The following is a 26,121-nucleotide window of genomic DNA, read 5'->3' as shown; positions in this document are numbered from 1 at the left end:
TTTCTTCCCAAGTTGACTCTCTCACCACCTTTCATCTGCCTCTTGTTTGTACACAAATCTTTCAGAAACTTTGTAGACTTAGGAACCTGCTTAATGACATCAAGAAGCGGAATGTTTACCGCACCTTTTCTAAAAACATCCAAGATCTCTCTCTCTCTCTTTGTCTCCTTCCTCAATTCTTTTATTTTTCAGAACTCTATATGGAAAGGGGACTGGTGGTACATATTCTTTTTCTTTATTCTTTTCAGTTTCTACCACAATAGAAGAAGGTGAAGAAAGTTAAGATGTTACCTCAAGAATTTTTTTATTTTTTTCGGGGGCTGGTTCTGTGACCTTTCCGGACCTCAAAGAAATTTCACTGACATTGGCATTAGGACCTTTTGGATTCACAACTGCTTAAGCAGGAAGTTGGTTTGATCCTTGGGATTGCATGGCATTCATTGAGGTGGCAAGTTATCCAATCCGTGTCTGCAAGGTTTGAATACTATATTCTGTTCTTTGTTGAAACTGAAGATTATTAACAGCTAGTTGTTTGACCAGGTCCTCTAATGAAGTTCTAGAGGGTGTAGAAATGGTGGCTTGGGGGGTAGCTGCTGGTTGGGTTGGCTGTTGGTTTCCATATCGAAGGTTGGGATGGTTCCTCCAATTGGGGTGGTATTTATTGGTGGATAGGTCAAGAATGTTGTTGTATCTGTTCTGAGTGTTGCCTTGATTGTAAAGGTATGTTGCATAAGCTTGAGGCAACTCAGTGATCGATTCATCATGCAAAATAGAACAAGTATCGGTTGGATGCACAAAAGAAGTACAAATACCACACAGGTTTTCCGCTTGAGTCTTACCTACTGCCAACTGTTTCACTAAAGAGGTGAGCTCGTCAATTCTGGTTTCTAAAGCTTTGTTGGAGGAAACCTGAATTTCGTTAACACCCTTTGCTTGGACAAAATTGTTTCTGGTTGTAAATTGTTGGGAGTTAAGGGACATATTTTCGATCAAAGCTTTGGCGGCGGCTGGAGTTTTATCGACGAGTGCTCCACCGCTAGCAGCATCAAGAATATTCCTATCCATTGGTAACAAACCTTCATAAAAGTACTGAATAAGCAATTGCTCGGTGATCTAGTGTTGAGGGTAACTAGATGCTAATTTCTTGAATCTTTCCCAATACTCAGCAAGTGACTCATTATCCTGTCTAATACCACAAATCTCTTTTCTGATCGAGGCTGCTCTGGAGGCAGGGAAGTATCTATCTAAGAACACTCTTTTTAGAGCATTCCAGTTTGTGACCGAATTTGGATCAAGATAATATATCCAATCCTTTGCTGCACCCTGCAATGAAAAAGTAAAAGCTCGAAGTTTGATATGGTCTTCAGTTATTCCTTCAGGCCTCAACGGTGTAGAGCACGCAACCTGGAATTCTTTGAGATGTTTATGTGGATCCTCACCTGCAAGACCATTAAACTTTGGCAACAAGTGTATCAAACCAGATTTTAGTTCAAAAGAAGTGTCAGCTTCGGGATATTCAATACACAGGCCATTATAATTCACATTAGGGGTAGCTAACTGCCTTAAAGTTCTTTGGTCAGCCATATCAAAAACAATTTCAGAATTCAAATCAAACAAGTTATGAAAGTAATCAGAATCAGAATCAGACTCAATTGTGGGTGGTGAACTATTGCTAGCCTGGCCTGCTCTACGACGTGTGTGCAAAGTTCTCTCTACCTCAGGATCAAAATCAAAAAGCTCAGAACAAGAAGACCTAGTAGTCAGGACTAATGCACAGCAATGCAACAACAATTGTGAAAATGCCAACAATGTCCCCAATAGTCAAAAACAAACACAATGAAGGAAAACGATTAAAATAAATTCAGAAAAATAAACTAACACCGAAATTAATCTAATGACTTAAAATTAGAATTTTGAGATTTTTTTTGGATTTTTTCGACTCTATGAAAACAGTAAAAAATTCATTAAAAATAGAAAAAAAAAGGTTTTTTTGGCTATTTGAGGATGGAATCCCGTAACTACTCCATAGTATGGGACAAAAGATCGAGTGAATTTTCTACTCCTAATAGACGGAACAGATTTTCGATCGGACTCAATTTTTCCAAAAATCGAATTTTTCGACTCTAGACGCGAATTGGCCAAAACCGCGAGGAAGCTATGGCCTAAACGCAAGAACACTAAACATATGACTATAATATTGATTAATAATCACAAGAATCCCCGGCAACAGCGCCAATTTGATACGCTGTTGCGCACAGATCAAAACCGAGTTATTTTGAAAACGTAGTATAACGACAATGACTCGAATCGTCTCTCAAGGATTCTTGATTATTACTAACCAAAGGTAAATCAATTTAGGGGGGGGGGGTTGGATTCAGGATCGATTAAGGAAAAAAAACTATTATTCAATAAGTGATTATTGAAATAAGCTGTTATGAAATAGGTGATTATAAAACAAACAAATTCACTATGTCAGGTTCAACTTATCATCGATTGCTATAACTACGACTTCTATTCTATTTGAACACAATATCATTCAACAAGCATGATCGACACTATAAGGTATATATTCTTATTGCCGGATTAAACATACGGTTATAGATATCGCAAATTTAACGGTTAAGCAGAGTTGAATTGCGATCAAAAGTCAAGAACTTATATCATTCAAATTTAACCAACAATATTACACGAAAATCAGATCAAGCAAAAAACAATCATATAATATTATTGAAAGGAATAGAATTCTAATTGCAATTATAACAATCTCAAAGTAGTGAACCTGAATACAGCAAATCCGTCCGGATAGATTAGTTCTCCATTACGGTTCTTTCAAGCGTAAGAAAAATAATTCGTGAATAGTAATAAAAAAACATGAATAGTGTTTTCAGCTGCTAGGTATTAGGGGAAAACCAAGGCAATCCGCTTACAACCCAACTGGGTCAAATACATAACCCATGCCCAAAACTAATGACCCAAAACTAAAATAAAACTAATGCTGCAGCTTCAAACGAAATTCTGGAAAATAAGCGCTCCGAATCTGACTTTGACTCCAACACGAAAGTTGTATCTCTTTCTCTTAGCTTTCCGGCGATTATTAGAATACGTCAATCGGATTCCCGAAGCTCCAGTTATGATTGTTTTAGTGCAGACTGTTAAAGCTGAAAATTAAATACGAAAATCAAATAACAATAAAAATAAACTAAAATATAAAAACATTATAAAACATAAAAGTAAGCAAAGGAAATCAAAGAAATGCTTAAGAAGAAACATAGGAGAATGTGCATTAAAATGCACTGATCAGGGATGCACAAGAATCATCCACCTCAAAGGCTTAAACCTGGTTGGGGAAAGGGAAGAGGTTTACCAAAAATCTGCACCATCAACTCTGCGGGGAATTTTAGGTCAGCACCATATCAAATGGACGACAACCTTGCAGAGGACTGAAAATACTGCTCGAGAATCAAGGCTAACAGGGGTCATGGATAACTCTGCTGACGACTTAAGGGGAGACAAAATTGCTGAATCTATGCAACCTGCTGTGATAATGGGCCTACAACTCGAGGGAGGCAATTACGAACTCAACTGAGGGAACAATCAAAACTCAGCTGGAAATGTTGAAATGTTGCTGGTGAAGAAACAGAGATCACATAAACTGCTTGGGAAAAACCAACAATGTTTCTCATTTTAGGGCTTACCTGTCCTTGGACCGTTGTGGACATCCTTTAAATGAAATCGATTGCTCTTAAAGTAACTGCCTTTATTATTTAAGAAAACATGATTTTTATTTTAAAACTTTAATTTCAAAATGATCACAATAAAATTTAATTCTATTTAGCTGAATAAATAAGAGTAGAAACAATTGGATAAAAAACTCAACTTTATTTAATAGGATGGTAGTCTGTAAATGACAAGACTCCATAGATCTTTACAAAAGTTTGAAAAATGGTAATTTACATGGAAAAGGGCTACATTGAATACAATGATCACTAATCCCTCTACCACCTTCAATATCAACTGTGCTCTTAGCTTTGACTGAAGATGAATCAGAACCGGACATTGTGCTCAAGAAAGTCTTCAAGACTGAAGATCAACAACTTGAAGTTACTTTCCATAATCCCTAATTTTTGCATAAATTTCCCCAAGGTGGGGTACTCAATTTATCGGGATAATTATCTTCTGTTTTATGTCTCTAACTTTTTCCTAGATCGCCCTTTCGAGTTTTCAATCCACCGAGACGCTCATTTTTGCCTAAGCCGCCCTTTCGGGTTTTCAACTTAGCGAGTTGTTCTTTTCCTTTTAGGCGAAGTATTTCTTGACTACATCAACATTCACAGGACGCATGAACTCTTCACCATCCATAGTTGTAAGAATCAAAGCACCGCCTGAAAAGGCTATCTTAACAACATATGGACCTTCATAATTAGGAGTCCATTTGCCCCTAGAATCTGGTTTAAAAGATAAGATCTTCTTGAGCACAAGACCACCTTCTCTGAATACACGAGGCCTGACCTTCTTATCAAATGCTTTCTTAATTCTTTGCTGATATAACTGACCGTGACACATGGTCGTTAACCTCTTCTCTTCAATTAAATTGAACTGGTCAAAAATGGTCTGACACGATTCTGCTTCAGTCAACTTGGCTTCCATCAGCACACGCAATGATGGGATCTCAACCTCTACTGGGAGCACAACTTCCATGACATAAACAAGTGAGAACGGGGTTGCCCCTGTTGAAGTGCGGATGGATGTACGATACCCATGCAAAGCGAATGGGAGCACCTCATGCCAATCCTTGTACTTTACAACCATCTTTTGAAATGATCTTCTTAATGTTCTTGTTTGCAGCTTCAATAACCCCATTCATCTTGGGTCTGTAGGGAGAAGAATTATGATGTGCAATCTTGAAGTCTTTGCAAAGAGCTTCCACCATATTATTATTCAAGTTAGATCCATTATCCGTGATAATCTTACTTGGCACACCATACCGGCATATAATATGATTCTCGATAAACCTCACAACAACTTGCTTGGTTACATTCACATATGATGCCGCTTCAACCCACTTTGTGAAGTAGTCAATAGCCACCAAAATGAAACGATGTCCGTTCGAAGATTTAGGCTCAATCATGCCAATCATATCAATTCCCCACATGGAAAAGGGCCATGGGGAGGAAATGACGTTCAACATTGTCGGAGGAACATGAATCTTATCTGCATAGATTTGACACTTGTGGCATTTCTTCACAAACTTGCAATAGTCAGATTCCATTGTCAGTCAATAGTAACCTGCTCTCAACATCTTCTTAGCCATAGCATGTCCATTGGAATGAGTACCAAAGGAACCTTCATGGACTTCAGTAATCAATAAGTCTGCTTCATGTCTATCCACGCATTTGAGCAAAACCATATCGAAATTTCTCTTGTAAAGCACATCACCATTCAGGTAGAAGTTGCCATCTAATCTCCTCAAAGTCTTCTTATCTTTCAAGGATGCCTCAGGCGGGTAGATCTGACTTTGGAGAAAACATTTGATATCAAAATACCACGGCTTCTCATCTTTGATCTCTTCAACAACAAACACACGAGTTGGCCTATCAAGATGCATCACAGTCATATTAGGAACTTCATTCCAAAATTTCACCATAATCCTTGAAGCCAATGTTGCAAGAGCATCTGCCATCCGATTTTCATCTCGAGGGATATGATGAAATTCAGCTTTTGTAAAGAAAGTTGAAATCCTCCTTGCATAATCTCTATATGGTATCAAACTCGGTTGATTCGTCTCCCATTCACCTTTGATTTGATTCACAACCAAAGTTGAATCTCCATAGACGTGTAAATACTTGATTCTGAGATCAATGGCCTCTTCAAGGCCCATAATGCAAGCTTCATACTCAGCCACATTGTTTTTACACTTGAAAGTCAATCTAGCTCTAAACGGAAAATACGTGCCTTGAGGAGTAATAATCACTGCCCCAATGCCATTACCATACTGATTAACAGATCCATCAAATACCATGCCCCAACAGGAACCAGGTTCCAGCCCTTCTTCAAGCAATGGTTCATCACAATCTTTCATTTTCAAGTACAAGATCTCTTCATCAGGAAAATCATACTACACTGATGGGTAATCTTCAATTGGTTGGTGAGCCAAATGGTCAGCCAAGATACTACCTTTGATCGCTTTTTGAGATCGATATTCAATATCATATTCTGATAACAACATCTGCCAGCGGGCAATCCTCCTAGTTAAAGTAGGTTTCTCAAAAATATACTTGATTGGATCCATTTTGGATATCAACCAAGTGGTATGATTCAACATATATTGACGCAAACGCTTAGCAGCCCAAGCCAATGTGCAACAAGTCTTCTCCATCATAGAATACCGAGTCTCATAGTCGGTGAATTTCTTACTGAGGTAGTAAATAACATATTCTTTCTTTCCAGTTTCGTCCTGCTGACCTAGAATACAACCCATACTCTCTTCGAGCACAATCAAATACATGATCAACGATCTTTCTTCAATAGGCGGAGACAGAATCGGAGGCTCAAGCAGATACTTTTTGATACTGTCAAAAGCTTTCTGGCAATCCTCAGTCCAATCACAAGACTGATCTTTCTGAAGAAGCTTGAATATAGGTGCACATGTGGCAGTCATATGCGATATGAATCTAGAGATATAATTCAAGCGGCCAAGAAAACCTCTGACTTGCTTCTCAGTTTTGGGCGTAGGCATCTCTTGTATTGCTTTGACCTTCGCAGGATCAACCTCAATACCCCTCTCGCTGACAATAAATCCCAACAGCTTACCAAAACGAACACCAAATGTACACTTATTGGGATTCAAGCGGAGTTTATACTTCCTCAGACGCTGGAATAGCTTCAACAAATGCTCGACATGTTCTTCTTCATCACTGGATTTAGCAATCATGTCATCGACGTAAACTTTGATCTCTTTATGCATCATATCATGAAAAAAAGTGGTCATCACTCTCTGGTAAGTTGCACCAACATTCTTTAGACCGAAAGGAATCACTCTATAATAGAATGTTCCCCAGGGTGTAATGAATGTGGTCTTCTCCATATCTTCGGGTGCCATTTTGATCTGATTATATCCGGAAAATCCGTCCATAAACGAAAATACTTTGAATTTAGTTGTATTATCTACCAACATGTCAATGTGTGGCAAAGGGAAATCATCTTTCAGACTAGCTTTGTTCAAATCTCTATAATCTATGCACATACGGACTTTTCCATCCTTCTTCAAAACAGGCACAATGTTGGCCACCCATTGCGGATACTCAACAGTAACAAGGAACCCATCATCAATTTGCTTTTGCACTTCTTCTTTGATCTTTACTGCCATATCAGGACAAGTTCTTCTCAACTTCTGCTTCAATGGAAATCTATGCTCCACAATCTCAGAATCCAAACCAGGCATGTCTTGATAGGACCAAGCAAACACATCTGAATACTCTCGGAGAAGATCAATCAACCCCTTCTTAACCTCTGGACACAGTTGAGACCCAATATTGACTTCCTTCACATCATCTTCGGAACCCAAGTTGACTAACTCAATCCGCTCTTCGAATGGCTGAATTGATTTTTCCTCGTGCTCAAGTAGACGTTCAATTCGTCAAACATTTCTTCATCACTTTCTTCCTCAGCGTCAAACATGGGGAATTCAAAGTTTGGAGAAAGAGTAGGATCATTGTATTCAATGGGTATAGAAACCAACCTCCATAATGATTTGATATTTTGATTTTAGAGAAGTGAATTATGACCTAATATTATGCAGATGGGCAATTATTATTTACTTATTTATGCTTTTTGTGATTACCATTTTTCAGAAAAGCAAAAATTAAAAATAAAACATCATAGATGTGGATGAATAGAATTGCATTTTATTAATGATCAATTTGAAAGATGCCAAACAATGTTCACTTATCCCTTAGGCATAGGAGAAGGATTTTCAAAAATAATAAAGCAATTACTTAGAGCGATGAGCAATAACAGGAATATCGACAGCGATCCAATTGTTGCAAGCTTTTCCATGCGTCACAAAATTGGTGCAGTCTTCATCTTCATCATCCTCAATCACTGCAGCTGAGTGTTGTTCATAACCATGAATGAACCCTCCGCTATGGAAACTAGGTTGCACATCCTCAGCTTTGACAACAGACATCCCTTGCTGGAAACCCAAACCGGTTTTATTCTTGTTCTCAGCGACCTCTACCATCCGGCCCCACTGATCAGAATTACCGTCTTCAACAATCTTCTGAGCATCTTTAAAGGAGGACATAGGTGCTCCAACTCTCTTTCCTTAAGCAATAGATAGAGCTTGGAACAGAGTTCTAATCTCATCCTAAACTTCTACATATGAGAAAGACGACAGATGACTCACCAACAACACTTTCTCTCCACCCACAATGACGAGCTTGCAATTCTTCACGAACTTCAACTTTTGATGCAGAGTGGACGTCACAGCTCCTGCCTCATGTATCCATGGCCTTCCTAACAAGCAACTATAGGTCGGGTGGATATCCATTACTTGAAAAGTAATTTGGAAATCACTCGGGCCTATCTTCATTGGAAGGTCCACCTCACCAATAACAGTCTTGCGAGAACCATCAAAAGCTTTGACGATCACGTCACTGTATCTCATCGGAGCTTCTTGATACGAGAATTTGGACAGAGTTGACTTCAGGAGTACATTCAATGAAGAACTGGTATCAACCAACATATTGGATAGTGCATCCTCCTTGCAGTTCATTGAAATATGCAGTGCCAGATTGTGATTTCTGCCTTCCTCGGGAAGTTCTTCATCACAAAAACTCAGATTGTTGCAAGAAGTGATGTTGGCGACAATGTGGTCAAACTGGTCTACTGTTACATCATGTTCCACATAAGCTTGCTCCAATACCTTTTACAATGCTTCTCTATGCGCTTCAGAATTCATAAGTAGAGACAACACCGAAATCTTGGAAGGAGTTTGGAGCAGATGCTCCACCATATTGAGTTCACTCTTCTTAATTAAACGGAGCACCTCATCATCATCGTTAGGCTTTAGCTTGCTGGATTCACCAGACTGACACGCAAGAGCACTTCAACCTTCTTACCAACATCCTCTATATCCTTCGGGAAAACAGGACCAAACAAACGACCGCTACGGGTTACCTTCGCTATATCGACAATATTCACAACAGAATTAGTCGTAGGCAACGGGGCCTCTTGACCATTCTCCACGATAGTTGCATTATACTGATACAGAATAGCTCTATCAGATGCATACGGGACTGGGCCCGCTAACCGTATCACTAACAGCGATACCGACCTGTTGCTGTTGTTACTACTGCTGCTGTCAAACTGAATTACCACCTGCTCGGGGGTCTTAAACATTAGCACTATCACGTTGACATCAGTTATATCTCTTGATTGCTGAATCTGAATTACATTCTCGTCCATTAACTTCTGGATATCTCTCTTGACAACCGAACACCCACAGGGGTTCACACTACAGATTGTACAATTGTTGTGGTCGTGTTCACAATCACTAATCATGCACAGGGTCTTATGCATCTCAACCAAGGATCGACGGATACGTCGCATATCAAACACGCGAAAGCTTCATGGATAGCCATCTACCATATTAACAGAGGGATTACCATGAGTAGGCAATAAGTTAGCTTTAACATTCGGTGCACGGTCCTCAAAGGACACCATCCCACTCTTTACTAGCTTCTGGACCTCGTATTTCAACGGGTAGCAATTCTCGATATCATGACCAGGAGCCCCTTGATGAAAAGCATAACCGAGTTCTGGCTTGTACCACCATGGAAGTGGTTCTGGAATTTGTGGCGGATTTCTTCATTGGAGAAGGTTCTTGAGTACCAAGGTGTAAGACCCCAATTTTGTCCCAAAGATCCCTCATGGCCTCATATCATTGCATTTGCAAAGCCTCAAGGATCATAAGCATCTTGGTTCCCCTTGCCTTTGGGTGGGACCTCTTGTGAGTGGTTTGAGATCACCAAGTATGCTTGAATTGTATATTATTGCTCTTATCATCTTTATTCACTAACCAAAAGCACAAAAATATGTCACTAACATCTTTTGTTTGAAGCTTGAGCAATCGCAAGGTCAGAAGCTTCAAGGAGATCATTGGTACAAAGACATGGTCAAGAGGAGATGAAAGTAAGCATGGTAATGGTTCCCAAAGATCTCATTCATCAAATATGCCTCCCTAGTACCTCAATGCATCATTTTGATCAAAGCAAGACAAAGGGTTTAAGGTTTGTTCTTCAGAGAAACCCTAATTCATCTGTGCATCACAATGCCTTGCTCATGAAGCAACCTCAGCCCATGGTCAAATATAATCAAGGGAATTTCTTTAAATCATTATTTCATGCATATTTGAACTTATTTGAGTGCCCTCAATCATTAATTCATCAAGATATGGGTTGTGGACTTGAGAAATTGATCAGTCAATTCATCTGACTATTTTGAAATGCACTGAGACCTAACTTTTGATGTGTTGGTCAAATGGAGATGATTCCAAAAGAAAAAGTGTTCTTAGTAACAATATGAACAACTTTCATGTTCATCAAAATTTGATTTGAAGCTTGGAAGGTCATCATCCATTCCAAAACATTATAGGTCATTTTGACTGAAACCCTAATTTTGGGTCAACTTCCCAAGGATACAACTCATTCATTTTTTATGATTTTGAGGTGGGATCAAATGCATTGGAAATATTAATATGTCTACTTAAATTGTTATGTTTAACAAATTTTCAAAATCTCAAAGGAAATACATGTGATAATGCAAGACATTATAGGTCCTTTTTGACCAAAGGCATTAAAAGGCAAAAAAGTCCAACTTCAAGTGCCCATAACTCTTTCATCAAAAATCCAAATGATGCAAAATTTAATTCCATTTTGATTTTCTTGAAAATATATACAACTATGATGTTGGAGGTGTTTCCATTTGAGGCTTGCGTCATCAAAACAGAGGGGCTTGAAAATTGGCCAATTTTAGAAACCTTGCCTTGACATGTCATGCACCTTGCACTTTAAACTCAAATTTCATAAATTTCCATACTTCAAATGGATTTTTTCCCAACATAACAATTGTTCCTTACACCAAGACCTTTCCAACCATTACTCACATGATCATGTTTGGATTTTTTCATTGGGACTTTCGAAGGGATGAATGTTTAGGCACAAATGAGGAATTCACTTGAAATCTTGGTACATAAGCAATTGCCTTGCAAGTCACACGTCCAATTCCATTTGGCTGATGCTCAGAATTCATTTGGCATTGTTTTTGGGCCTTGTGCATGATCATGCAAGCCCATGCAATGAAGCTCCACATGCCATGCACACGGATTGATCATATTCTCCTTGCCACTTCCTCTATAAATAGAGACCTCGTTCCATTCATTTCACACGCCTGATTCAACCTGAAATGTTGTAGAATTCTCTCCATAGCCATCACTAAAGAAGCAAATCTCATTTTTCTCAAATTTTTCAGATCTGAAATTCAACTTCATCTGGTTGAATTCTTAGATCTAATGCTTCTAAACCTTCATCATTCATCTCATTGAACTTCTGTTTTGGTAAAGCAAGCAAGAAATCGAGCTCAATTCTCCAGAAATCAAGCTTACTCTTCAACTGGTATTTTCTTCGAATCTCTCATTTCTGTGATATATTTGCTTGGCCAAAATGTTTTCTGAAGTCCTCACTTGAGAGGAAAGCTAGTGGTAGCTTCAATTTTGCTTTTTCTTGAGCTGCATTTTGCATACCTGAATCTTCCACCTCAGATTTCTCCATTTATAGGAATCTTGAGTGTGGCTCCGGTGGCCGCCTGTTTCTAGTTTGAATTCTGGCCATTGGATGTGTTTCTCAGATCGAATCCTGGCCATTGCTTGTTATGACTTTTTATTCTTTCCCATGTGATTGCATTGACCGTGGATTACCATGAGCGCGCGCCTCTGGATCCTTGGATCTGCCAGCTCAATTAATGAGCTCAAATCCAAGGGCTCTCGTGTTTTCCAATTTCTAATTTCTGTTTTTATTTTCTTAAATTCCTTTTTATTTCAAAAATCAATATCTCTTTCATTTTTAGTCCAAAAATTATGGGACCAATTACATTAGTCTCCAAATAATTTCTAGTTTCTATTTCTGATTTTTAATATTTTTTATTTTGTCATTTGATATTTTTTGTGAATTTTCTCTGTTCTGGTTATTTTTAATTCATTTTAAATAGTTTTTGATATTCAAAAAATACAAAAATATTTTCCTAACCTATTTGAATGATGGTGGATCTATGAAAAATATTCTCATCAATTTTCAAATTGATTTGAAATTTATTTGAGATTTTAGTTCAATTAGGTTATTTTTATTCATTTTTAATTGGTTAAAAATAGTTTCTGACTTTTAAAAATGCTGAAATTTTTTGTCAAACTTTGTTTGACCTTGTTGAACTTGGGATAAATTACTTGGACCTTTCAAGGTTGACTTGAAGTAATTTTGAAGTTTGACCTTTCCATTATTTTAATTCAAGTTTAATTTTAAATATTAAAAAAAATGCCAAAAATAGTTTAATCATTTCTTGACTCCCAATCTTCATCTCACTTCTGTTTTTGATTGTTTGACCTTGACTTTGAATGTTATTGGTCAACATATGAGGATTGGTACATTGTATTTCATTTAATGCACTTTAATTTTGCCTTTTCCATTTCTCTTATCCATCTTCTCCTTCTTCTTCTTCTACTTCTTTTCTTCTTGATCAATGAGTTGAAGGTTGATAAGTTAGCATTGGTTGGGGAGATTTAATCTTCCTTTATTCAAATCTAATTCATCTTGATCAATTGATCAAGTGAATGGCTTTGCATTAAGGATAAGTTGTCTTCTAAATCATGCAAAAGGCTTAAACCAATACAAGATCAATTCTCATTTTCTTTTTGGCATGGCAAGTTGTTGGAACTTGGTTCTCTAATCAAGACTTCTAAGTTGTGTTGTTGCCTATATTATTATTGACCGACCTCAGATAGTTGTGACTTCTACATAAGTCCAATTACGATTGCTTAACATAACGCTAAATTTGCCTTATGGCACACTAACTATTGACAATTAACATTTACTTTATGCACTTTACTTTTATGCAATTTACTATTCTTGCACATATTATCCATTTGCTTTTCTCTTTGCTCACTTGAGCACATGTTTATGTTAATGCCATTTGCCTTTTGCTCACTTGAGCACATAATTGTGTATATATTATTGTGCTTGTGTTTTTGTTTTGATTGTTGTGGACCAAATGCAAAGAAATGGACTTAGTTTCTAGGACTTCCCCTATGCAAAAATATGGAGAATTGGACTTAGATTATAGGACCTTCCTTATGCAAAAATTGGAGTAGAAGGATCTTAATGATGAAGATGGATTAGAAGACCCAAATCTCTAAACTCACTCTTGTCCATTCTTGTTTTACTTCATGGAACTTTTGATGTGTGTGCTTTTGTGCTAGGAGTTCCCAATTGAGTTTAATTGGAAGATCATTGCCATGTTCATCCAAGTGGAAGATACAAGATACCTTGAGGATCTTTTAAGAGACTTATTTGATTGCTTATTGTCGCGGCGGGATTTTTCACGAGATTAAGTATTGATTGAACTTAACCCGTTTGAAAAACATTTTAAATGCAAGAGTCGCCACCGTCTTTTATTTTATCCAAAAAGAGGAAGGGAAAAATAACGATAAATCCCTTTAGAGTTACGGGTTCGGGGGTTGGTTATGCAAAGGGAAGGTATTAGCACCCTCTACATCTGTGGTACTCCACAGGAACCTTTTTGCTTATGTTTATGTGAATGCTTTTCTTTTTTTGTTTTGATCGTTTGATTGGGGAGATGAGAAAAGAACTTGATTTTATTGTTTTTGGACTCGATAAAGTCATAGACTTCATGCCTACGTATCTCCAAGGTGCAATGGAGAAATCAGAATCCACGTAGTTCTCCCAAAAGAAAAGGGGAAAGTCTGTTTCGTTGATTTTAGATTTGAACGAGCCTAAACCCTAAAGAAATAAATAAATGGGCTCATTACAGGAAAGCCCAAGAGTAAGCTTATGAGTGTGTGAAAAGGGTTTCTTAAACGGCGACCGTTGGAATCGCATCGGGTTTCTCTTTTTGGATTTTTCGATTTTTAACATAAAACGTGAACGATACAATTAAACACACAATACAAAAAATAAAAAAAAAGCGAGAAAGTAAATTATTACAACACAGTTAGCTATGAATAGTTAGTATTACGAATAGTTAGTGGAGTTAATCGAGCTGAAACTGAAACGAAACGGTTAGTAACAACATAAACAAATATAAAAAAACAATATAAACATTTACTTTAGACAAAATAAACATTTGATATAAATAAACATTTAATTAAAATAAACATTTAAACAAATAATTAATTTAACTAACATTTAAATAAAACATATATGCAAAATAATAATAAAGATAAACAATATTTAGTAAACAAAAGTAATATATATATATATATATACATACATATATATATATATATATATATATACATATATATATATATATATATATATATATATATATATATATATATATATATATATATATATATATATATATATATATATATATATATATATATATATATATATATATATATATATATATATATATATATATATATTAGACAATAAATATATAGTAGACAAAAATAATAATATATATATTTAGAAAAATAATATATAATAGACCAAAATAATATATATATATATATATATATATATATATATATATATATATATATATATATATATATATATATATATATATATATATATTTAGATAAATAATATATAAAACACATGTCGGCAAGCCGGAACTTTGCCGATTTCAGAGATAAGTGAAGAACCTTACCTTGTGTGAAGAGGATGAACTTCTGATCGTCCAAATGATCGACCGAAAGCTGGAAACCGTCACCGACGCACTGCTGGCTACCTTCGCGAGTACCTGACTTCAACGTCACTTTTGATCGGTGAATCGACGCCGGAATGAAATGAACCTTGGATATTTGTGACCTGGACTCGACGAACTTCACGGATATGTTGTCGGTTCTGAATTTCGGTGGATAATCGGGACGATTTTGGGTTACCGAAAATGAAGAACAAGTGATGAACAAGGTGAAAGTGATGGCTTTGGAAATTTTTCTGATATTCTCTGTTTTTTTCTACTGATCTTTACCGCCACTACTTTCTTACTTACTGATATCTCCCCCCTACCTTATATGTTAACACTTAATATATATATTATGTCCAAAAGCAACTATGGCGGTGTAAACGTAACTTAAGGTGAAGGTTTTCTACCAAAATATCTAACAAATAATAATATATAAACTTATATATTAATAATTATAATAATAATAATAATAATATAAACTATAATTAAACTAATTAAACCTAATTAATATCTAAACACAATTAAATACTAAACACAAATAATAAACGGCACACGATTAAAACACGATAAAAATCGAGCGACACGAGCGCGATAAAAACGATGACAATTTCACAGCAAACCAGACAAATTGATAAAAACCAGTAAACCAGTAAAATCAACAACACGACACTACCGGACTCGATTAAAACACACGGCACGACACGTAATTAAATAAACAAACCTAGGCAATAATAAAATCAACACGACATCACGAAAACGCTGACAAACACAATCACAAATAATCGGACAATACGAAAACCCTAATATATTCGAAATACAGTCAAAATACCGACAAACAAACAATTAAATAGATAAAAACGCACAAAACCTAATCGAAGCGATGCCACGCACAAAAGAGATAAGCGAGATAAATACGAGGCAACGATATCGGCCAGGTTTTGCTAAAACAACGAAATACAACGCGGTAAGCAACGAAAACACACAAAACCTAATCAAACCAGTTGTCATGCGAAGTTTAAGAAATTGAGATGAATACGAGACAACGAGATTAATCAGGATATGGTCAACAAAGCCAAAGTCAAATTTTGGGGTGCGACAGATGCCCCTATTTAATTAACTTAGGCCAGATAGCCGGAGGCTATCGAATGGCGTAAGGTAATTAAATATGACAAACGCCACAAAATTTGACCGCAAATGCATGTATGCATGATGCAAAAGACAGACAGACACAGAGACACAGGAGTGCAAACTCTACTGGGGAAGGACATACACCGACTCAATGCATGAAGGTAAACACTGAGAATACTCAGCTGGGGAAGATTCACTACCTATTCATAGATGGAAAATAGGAGGAAAAGAGATATCGACTCAATGTTGACGATACATCACTATCTCATAGATGAAAGTGGGAAAAGATCAATATAACAAGAGTACTGATGTGACAGTACATTACCAACTCAAAGATGGAGGTAACAGAAAAGATGAATACCAACTCAAGGATGAAGGTATAACAAGGGCATAATAAGAATCGAACTGCATTAACTCATGGTTGACAGCTCACTACCCACTCATTGATGAGGTAAACAGGACATGCCAACTCAAAGTTGAAGGCAAGCTTCAAAAGATTGATAATAACACTGCTAGGGAAATCAAATTCCAACTCATTGATGATGGTGTAGATGAAGAATCAGATCTAAGGATCATTGTGCAGACTTACAGTTGAATGCACACTACCAACTCATTGATGAGGTAGACAGAGAAATGCCGACTCAAAGTTGAAGGCAACCACCGATTCATTGACAAAGGTGTTTAAAAGAATTTAGAACATATTCTCCTGGAGATGTTTATCATTACCGACTCAAAGATGACAGTGGAAGGACAAAATGTACCTAACTCATAGATGAAGGTACTCCATCAACTCAAAGACGAAGATGGAATCAGAGGTTATCTGTGCAGACTCAAAGATGAAAGCACACTATCAGTTCAACAAGGATCAAACATACCCTACTCATAGATGAAGGTACTCCATCAACTCAAAGACGAAGATGGAATCACAGGAAAATGTGTGAACTCAAAGATGAATGCATACTACCAGCTCATAGATGAGGGCTCACTATGTACCTAAATCATAGATGAAGGTACTCCATCAACTCAAAGACGGAGATGGAAACATAAGAAAATTGTGCTGACTCAAAGACGAAAGCACGTTACCAGCTCAAAGATGAAGGTAACAGGATAAAGTGTACCTAACTCATAAATAAAGGCATTCCATCAACTCAAAGACGAAGATGGAATCAAAAGAAACCTGTGCAAGCTCAAAGATGAATGCACACTACCAGCTCATAGATGACGGTACTTCACCAACTCAAAGACGAAGGTGGAATCAAAAGAAATCTTGCTAACTCAAAGATGAATGCATATTACCAGCTCAAAGTTGCAGGTACTTCACCAACTCAAAGACGAAGGTGGAATCAAAAGGAATCTGTGCTAAACTCAAAGACGAAAGCACGCTACCAGCTCAAAGTTGCAGGTAGAACCATGGAACTTTCTGTGAGGATGTTATCAACTCATAGATGGAGATAGTAATTAATTTATCCGAGGGATAACAAAGGTTACCACTCATGGATGTAGGTAACTCAAGTTTGTAATGGGTACCAACTCAAAGATGAAGGTATAAAGGACTTGGACACAATATCTGTCATGTCTGTTTTACTGAATGAGAGTCACAAAGACTATATTGTTGCCTTCTTTTACTGGCAATTTCTGAGCTTTATCTGGAGACACGAGGTTCAAACTAGGATAGAACTAGAATGAAACGGTCAAACAAGACTTCAACTGAAGAGGAATGAACTCATCAGGATTTACAACTGAAACAACCATCTTCCACGAGGCATAGATCTCTGTGGGGAACATGACCAATAAAAGGTATTTTGCTGCTTATGAGGATACTCTATATGGAGAGATTGACTCAACCCACAATATAAACAAGGAAACAAGGTGCATATGAATGCAAGCATGATATGTCATAGATATGCATGAATATTTAGTAATGAATGCATGATGGACAGACAAAACTAGGAATAACTGAAAATGTTAACAGCTGCATAAGGACTTGCTGGAGATTTGCACTGAGACTCGTTGGGGAGTAGTACAAAGACTTGCTGGGGAATTGGTACAAGAGCACCATATCCAGGTTTCTTTAAAAGTCTGTCTCTGCTGAGGATTCCGTAGAAGAATGGAGATGCCTTCTACTTCAAAAATGCAGGAGATTCCCTGTGGTTCTTGAATTTGTGAGGTATATGAGGATTGGACCTTTCTGAGGACTCCGCTGGGGATACAAGGTGTTATCCTTTGGAAATAAGATGATATTGTAAGAGAAGTCCTACAATTCTTGAATTTGCTGATAATGCAGAAGGGATTATTCTTCTGGAAGACTCCGCTGGGGATAAAGTCCGCTGGGGATAGGTGGTATCTTTCCAGGGAATAAGAATATAGGGGAAATCTATCCTTGATTTGCTTTAATTATCATGGAGACTTTCTGTATCTGAAGACTCTGCAGGGGATTATGGTGTCTGATATCTGGTTACGAGATCTTTCCTCTAGGAGACTCTGCCGGGGAACAGTGATGTCTGACCTTTGAATATAAATGAGAATTCAGGAGAAATCCTGCAATTCTTGAATTTGCTTAAAATGCATAACACACTCTTCTTTTACTACAAAACATTACTGAGGAGGAGACATATCCTTCTATTGAATGGACAGAGAACAACAGGAGATTCCCTGTAGTTTCTGAATATCAACTTTCTTCACTCGCTGAGGGATGGAGACCTCTGTATTACTCCTGCTTAGGGAAATCAAATCTTCCTTCTCATCCTCTGCTGGGGACATTGCTGATCCCTCCTTAATAAATTACTGGGGAAAATACCTGTAGTAATCCCATAGGCCAAATCTGTAACTTAAAACCTGGATCAAAGTCTTCATGATCAATTAACCGGGGAGTCTTCATGATCAATTAACTGGGGAGTCTTCATGATCAATTAACTGGGGAGTCTTCATGCCCCAAGTGAAGGGAATAAACTTCTTGAAATATTTCTTGCATGATCTCTTGAGGAAAACTAGGAAGCATAGCTGGGGATATCCAGAATCACAACCTCTGCTGGAGAAATATTACTGCCAAGACACCTGTGGAGATTTTTTCATCATATACATATAAGGATAGTAACATGAACATGTCTAGTTGGAATCACATGATTTCAGAATTACTGGGACCACATGTCTCAATCCTTTTATTGATGTCCACAAATCAAAATAAATAATCTTTATATTTTCAAAAACTGTTTTTAATTCAAAACTTTTGTTTCAAAACATATCTGTCAAAGTAAAAGAACTTTCGTAAATTGAAATGAAAATTAAGAGTGCCAAGAAATATAGAAAGGCTCAAATTGATTTGATAGGATGGTAATCAGCCAACAGCGTGATTCCATAGATCTTTACAAATTGGAAAATGGTAATTTCGTGGAAAAAGGGTACGTTGAACTACAATGACATCATTCTCTCTTCCACTTTTGACCTGTATTGCAGCCTTGAGAAAGTTGGAGAACTGTTGAAAATATTCTGATACTTCAATGATCTTATCTCTGTTATGCAGTTACTTGCCTGAAATCCCTAACTTTTGCCTAGATTGCCCTTTCGGGTTTTCAATCTACCGGGATAATATTCTCTTTGTTTTTTTATGTCTCTAATTTTGCTTGGACCGCCCTTTCAGGTTTTCAGTCCACCGAGACGCTCATTTTTGCCTAAGCCGCCCTTTCGGGTTTTCAACTTAGCGAGCTGTTCTTTTCATTTTTTAGGCGAAGTATTTCTTGACTGCATCTGTATTCACGGGACGTGGAAGCTCTTCACCATCCATGTTTGTAAGAATTAAAGCACCGCCTGAGAAGGCTTTCTTGACAACATAGGGTCCTTCATAGTTAGGAGTCCACTTGCCCCTAGAATCATTGTGAAATAGTATCATCTTCTTGAGCACAAGGTCACCCTCTTTGAATTCTCTCGGCTTAACCTTCCTATCAAATGCCTGCTTCATTCTCTTTTGATATAACTGTCCATGGCACAAGGCAGTCATTCTTTTTTCTTCAATCAAATTCAACTGATCGTATCTGCTTTGACACCATTCAGCCTCTGACAACTGAGTTTCCATTAGTATCCTCATTGATGGAATTTCAACCTCTATCGGTAACACAGCTTCCATACCGTATACAAGTGAAAATGGGGTTGCCCCAGTTGAAGTACGGACTGATGTTCTATATCCGTGTAGTGCAAAAGGCAGCATTTCATGCCAATCTTTGTAGGTAACAACCATCTTTTGAATGATCTTCTTGATATTCTTATTTGCAGCTTCAACTGCCCCATTCATCTTGGGACGGTAAGGAGAAGAGTTGTGATGCTCGATCCTGAAACTTTCACATAATTCATCCATCATTTTGTTGTTCAGATTGGAGCCATTGTCAGTGATGATCTTGTTTGGAATGCCATATCGGCAAATGAGATTATTTTTGATGAATCTGACCACCACTTGCTTTGTCACCTTTGCATACGAAGCTGCTTCCACCCATTTGGTGAAGTAATCAATTGCCACGAGAATGAAACGGTGTCCGTTGGAAGCTTTGGGTTCAATCATACCGATCATGTCAATGCCCCACATTGAGAATGGCCAAGGAGCAGAAATCACATTCAAAAGGGTTGGTGGTACATGAACCTTATCAGCGTAGATCTGACATTTGTGACACTTCTTTACAAATTTGTAGCAATCTGATTCCATGGTCAACCAGTAGTAACCAGCTCTCAACATCTTTCTTGACATAGAGTGGCCGTTTGCATGAGTACCAAAGGACCCTTCGTGAACTTCTTTCATCAACATTTCTGCTTCCTTTTTGTCAACACATCTGAGTAAGACCATGTCATAATTCCTCTTATAGAGTACATTCTGATTAAGGAAGAATTTGCCTGACAATCTTCTCAAAGTCTTTTTATCTTTTTCTGTTGCTCCAAGAGGATACTCTTGAGTCTGAAGGAAATGCTTGATATCGTGGTACCATGGTTTATCATCAAAACTGGCCTCAGCTGTAAACACATGTGCTGGTCTATCAAGTCGCTTGATCACAATTCTGGGTACTTCGTTTGGAAAACCCACTTGATACATTGAAGACAACGTAGCTAGAGCATCCGCCATATGATTCTCATCCCGAGGAATGTGATGCAATTCAACCTTGGTGAAGAAAGTCAACAATCTTCTTGCATAGTCTTTGTATGGGATCAAGCCAGGGTGGCGTGTTTCCCATTCTCCTTTGATCTGATTGATAACTAACGCTGAGTCACCATAAACAGTAAGATTTTTGATGCGGAGGTCAATGGCTTCTTCAAGACCCATGATACAGGCTTCATATTCAGCAATGTTGTTTGTACATTCAAAGCAAATTCTTGCCGTGAAAGGAATATGAGAACCTTCTGGAGTGATAATGACTGCACCTACTCCATGTCCATAAACGTTGGAAGCTCCATCAAATACTAAACCCCATTGAGAATCTGGTTCAGGCCCTTCTTCAGGAAGTGGCTCTTTACAATCTCTGGATTTTAGGAACATGACATCTTCATCAGGAAACTCATCCTCATTATCATCCTGATCTTCAACGGGTTGGTGAGCAAGGTACTCAGCCAACACACTGCTCTTGATAGCTTTCTGGGTATGATACTCAATGTCGTATTCTGATAACAGCATCTGCCATCTTGCAATCTTACCAGTGAGTGCAGGCTTCTCAAAAATGTACTTGATTGGATCCATTTTGGATATCAACCAAGTGGTGTGACTTAACATATACTGCCTCAATCTCTTAGCAGCCCAAGCCAATGCACAACATGTCTTCTCGAGTACGGAGTATCGTGATTCACAGTCAGTAAATTTCTTGCTTAAGTAGTAAATGGCATGCTCTTTCTTTCCAGTTTCGTCTTGTTGACCCAGAATACAGCCCATAGAATTCTCAAGCACTGTCAAATACATAACCAACGGTCTTCCAGCAACAGGTGGTAACAAGATAGGAGGCTCCATGAGGTACTCTTTGATACTGTCAAATGCTTTCTGACAATCCTCTGTCCAAACACAATTCTGACTCTTTCTCAGCAATTTGAAGATAGGTTCACAAGTGGCAGTCATGTGAGAAATAAACCGGGATATGTAATTCAATCGTCCTAGAAAACCTCTCACTTGCCTTTCTATTTTTGGTGTGGGCATCTCTTGGATAGCTTTTACTTTATCTGGATCAACTTCAATGCCTTTTTGGCTGACAATGAAGCCCAAGAGTTTACCTGACCTGACACCAAATGTGCATTTGTTCGGATTGAGGCGAAGACAGAACTTCCTCAATCGTTGAAACAACTTCAATAGATCTACTAAGTGACCTTCTTCTGAACGAGACTTCGCGATCATGTCATCCACATAAACCTCAATCTCTTTGTGCATCATGTTGTGAAAGAGCGTTGTCATGGCTCGCTGGTAAGTAGCACCTGCGTTCTTCAACCCAAACAGCATTACTTGATAACAGAATGTTCCCCATGGTGTTATGAAGGTAGTTTTTTCCATGTCTTCGGTAGCCATTTTGATCTGGTTATACCCGGAGAATCCGTCCATGAAGGAGAATATGTCAAACTTTGTTGTATTGTCTACCAACATGTCAATGTGAGGCAGGGGGAAATCATCCTTTGGGCTTGCTCTATTTAAGTCACGATAGTCGACACACATTCGTACCTTCCCGTCCTTCTTAGGAACTGACACAATATTTGCTATCCACTCTGGATACACTGAAGTGGCAAGAAAACCAGCATCTATTTGCTTCAGAACTTCTTCTTTAATCTTGACGGCCATATCTGGATGTGTCCTTCTTAATTTCTGTTTGATCGGTGGACATTCTGGCTTCAAAGGTAGCTTGTGCTCTACGATGTCAGTGTCGAGACCAGGCATATCTTGATAAGACCAAGCAAACACATCTACATACTCTTTCAACAGGATGATCAATTGCTCCTTGACCTGTGGGGATAACAATGCTCCAATTTTGACTTCTTTCACATTTTCTTCCGAACCCAAGTTGATTGTTTCCAAAGGTTCCTTGTATGGCTGAATAGTGTCTTCTTCATTTTCAAGCTGGCGGGCGACCTCTTCTGGAATCTCATCCCACTCTTCCTCTTCAGCTTCGAATATAGAATGTTCAAAGTTGGGAGAGGGCATGATGTCATTGTGTTCAACGGGTTTAAGTAACCTACACAAACAATCGTTTTTAGAGGACTGACCATGACATGCAAAAATGTGTTCTTTTTAAGGTTTTTTTTTGTTACCATTTTCCGAAAAGGCTGAAAAGATAAAAAGACACAAGTGTATGGGAACACAAAAGATCTTTTTCATTGATAGTACGTTTTTGACAAAAGTGCCCATTTTACAAAATTAATGCTTCGCGCTTTGGGCTAAAGCGGAAGATTTTTTAAAACTGACGAGCTTAATTACTTTGATATGTGGACACAATGTGGGATGTCAACTGCGGTCCAGTTCTTCATAACTACTCCTAGTGTCACAAATCTGGGGCCTTCGGCTTCTGTCTTTTTCTCAAAAGTATCCTCTTCAACTGCTACCATGTTGATAAACCCACCGCTGTGAAAGATATCTTTGAAAGGTCGCACCACTGAAGTCTGCACTTGTTTTCCACCAACAAAGCCTAATCCTGTATGGTTAACGTTTTCTGGCAACTCTATCACCTTGCCCCATATTTCTGTAGGACCTGTCTTGACAATCTGCTGGGCGTCTTTGAATGACGCGATTGAACCTTCACTTTTCTTGTGATCATCAATGGTCAGGGTCTGAAATGGAGTTTCAACAGCCGTCTCGTCTACTTCTATCACACTAAACGATGAAAGGTGGCTAATCAGCATAGCCTGCTCCCCATTAACCGTCACTATTTGCCCATTCTTGACAAACTTTAACTTTTGGTGTAACGTGGATGTAATGGCACCCGCCTCATGAATCCATGGGCGTCCGAGCAGACAGCTATAAGCTGGCACTATGTCCATAACCTGGAAAGTGATCTGGAATACGTGTGGTCCAATACCAATAGGCAAATCAACTTCTCCAATGACTCTTTTTCTTGATCCATCGAACGCTTTCACAATAATTCCACTGTGACACATTTGCCCCCCTTTGTACTTTAGCTTCAACAAGGTAGACTTGGGCATGACATTCAGAGATGAACCGGTGTCAATTAGGATATTAGACAAAGAATCCCCTTGACAATTGGCTGAGATATGGAGAGCGAAGTTGTGATTCTTTCCTTCTTCTGGCAGTTCTTCATCACGAAAGCCTAAGCCATTGCACGAAGTGATGCTGCCTACAACATTGTTGAACTGCTCTGCTGTTATATCCTGTTCTACAAAGGCTTGATCAAGCACCTTCAGTAGTGCTTCTCTGTGGACAGCTGAGTTCAATAATAAGGACAGGATTGAGATTTTTGACGGTGTCTGTAGCAACTGATCTACCACTTTGTAGTCACTGAGCTTGATAATTCTGAGTAGTTCATCTGTTTCTTTGTCAAGGGTTGAATTGCTTGTTTGCCCTTCTGCTTCTCTTGTCACTGGTACCACGACTACTGGATCTTTCTCAACATTTCTACTTGGGATAACCGGCGGAGCGAACACGCGGCCACTGCGCGTCATTCGACTATTTGCTGCGATATTGGTAACTGAGGCTAAGGTTTTAATCTCGACCTCTTTACCGTTCTCAATAATAGTTGCTGCATAGCGGTAGGGGACCGCTTTATCTGAAGTGTAAGGCATTGGGCCCGGAGGGCAAATCACCACCGGCTCCCTCGGATGATAAGCTATCTCTACTTTCTCTGGAATGTTGAAGCAAGGAATGATGACATTCACTTCTTGTTCTTGTGATTCTGGAGAACTCACTTGTCTAGAAATCTGAATCAAACCCTGATCAAGGACGCCTTGCAAATCATCTTGAATCTTCCTACAACCTCTTGACTTGACTGAACATGTACCACAGATATGGTGGTCATGTTGGAATAGACCATGAGCACATAAAACAGAATGAATTTCAACCAAAGACCGCCGAATCTCCTCTATCTTCGTAACACGTTGTTCATTGAGACAAACTTCTATATTGTTCACTGATGAAGGACCATGACTTGGCATTGGATTGTCCTTCACATTGGGACCCATGTTCTTGAAGGTCAGGATACCTGCTCTTGTCAACTTCTGTACTTCCAACTTTAAAGCAAAACAGTTGTCTAAGTCATGACCTGGAGCATTCTGATGAAAGGGACAAGATACCTCTGGCTTGTACCACCAAGGTAGCACTTCTGGTACAAGAGGTCGTGGTCGTGGTTGCACAAGGTTTTTAGTGATCAAAGTTGGATACAATTCTGCATATGACATTGGAATTGGATCAAAATTGGTTCTTCTTTGCTGCTGTGGTGGACGTTGTTGTAACTGATGTTGATGTTGTTGAGGTTGATGTTGTTGCTGATACTGAGTATTCTGTTGGAAGCGGTTGGTACGCTGCTGAGGGTATTGGACTTGAACTGGAGCGGAAGTGATTACTGGAGTCACGACTGCTATATGTTGGTGTTGGGAATGGTAAGGATAATTGATCCTTCTTGGATGATTATAGGACACAGCATTAGTTTCTTGTTCCTTCTTTTTCATAAAACCGCCGTACTTCTTTGCCCCGCTTGAAGATGAACTTCCTTCTCTGACTAGACGCCCTTCTCGAACTGCTTCCTCTAAACGGACTCCCATGTTTACCATGTCAGTAAAGTCTGTAGGAGCGCTTGCAATCATCCTCTCGTAATAAAAAGTATCAAGAGTCTTTAAGAACACTTTCGTCATCTCCTTTTCTTCCATAGGTGGAACAACCTTTGCTGCAATTTCGTGCCACCTTTGCGCGTATTCACGGAATGTCTCCTTTTCTCTTTGTTGCATGGACCTCAACTGATGTCGGTCTGGCACATTATCAAGGTTGTATTTGTAATGTTTGATAAAGGCCTCGCCTAAATCGTTGAAAGTCTTGATCTGAGAACTGTCTAATCCCAT

General features: G+C 38.3%; 1 protein-coding gene across 1 annotated transcript; it reads right to left on the bottom strand.

Moving 5' to 3' along the window:
* Nucleotides 1-1,113: 1,113 nt before the first annotated feature.
* Nucleotides 1,114-26,121, bottom strand: LOC127079225 (uncharacterized). Its single transcript, XM_051019634.1, has 2 exons — nucleotides 23,676-26,121; nucleotides 1,114-1,766 (listed from the first exon to the last, which is right to left on the bottom strand). The coding sequence occupies exons 1-2, from the start codon at nucleotides 26,119-26,121 to the stop codon at nucleotides 1,114-1,116; spliced, it is 3,099 nt and encodes a 1,032-aa protein (XP_050875591.1).

The sequence above is a fragment of the Lathyrus oleraceus genome, chromosome 5 (assembly GCF_024323335.1).
Source record: "Lathyrus oleraceus cultivar Zhongwan6 chromosome 5, CAAS_Psat_ZW6_1.0, whole genome shotgun sequence".
NCBI lineage: Eukaryota > Viridiplantae > Streptophyta > Magnoliopsida > Fabales > Fabaceae > Lathyrus > Lathyrus oleraceus.
This window is presented reverse-complemented; position numbering and strand designations above follow the sequence as displayed.

What these genes read in the sequence shown, in the direction of transcription:
- LOC127079225 (XM_051019634.1), bottom strand. Translation starts at nt 26,121, where the DNA reads ATGGGATTAGACAGTTCTCAGATCAAGACTTTCAACGATTTAGGCGAG. An exon ending in CAAAGATATCTTTCACAGCG is followed by an intron (nt 1,767 to 23,675) that starts GTGGGTTTATCA and finishes GCTGTGCATTAG; the next exon opens with TCCTGACTACTAGGTCTTCT.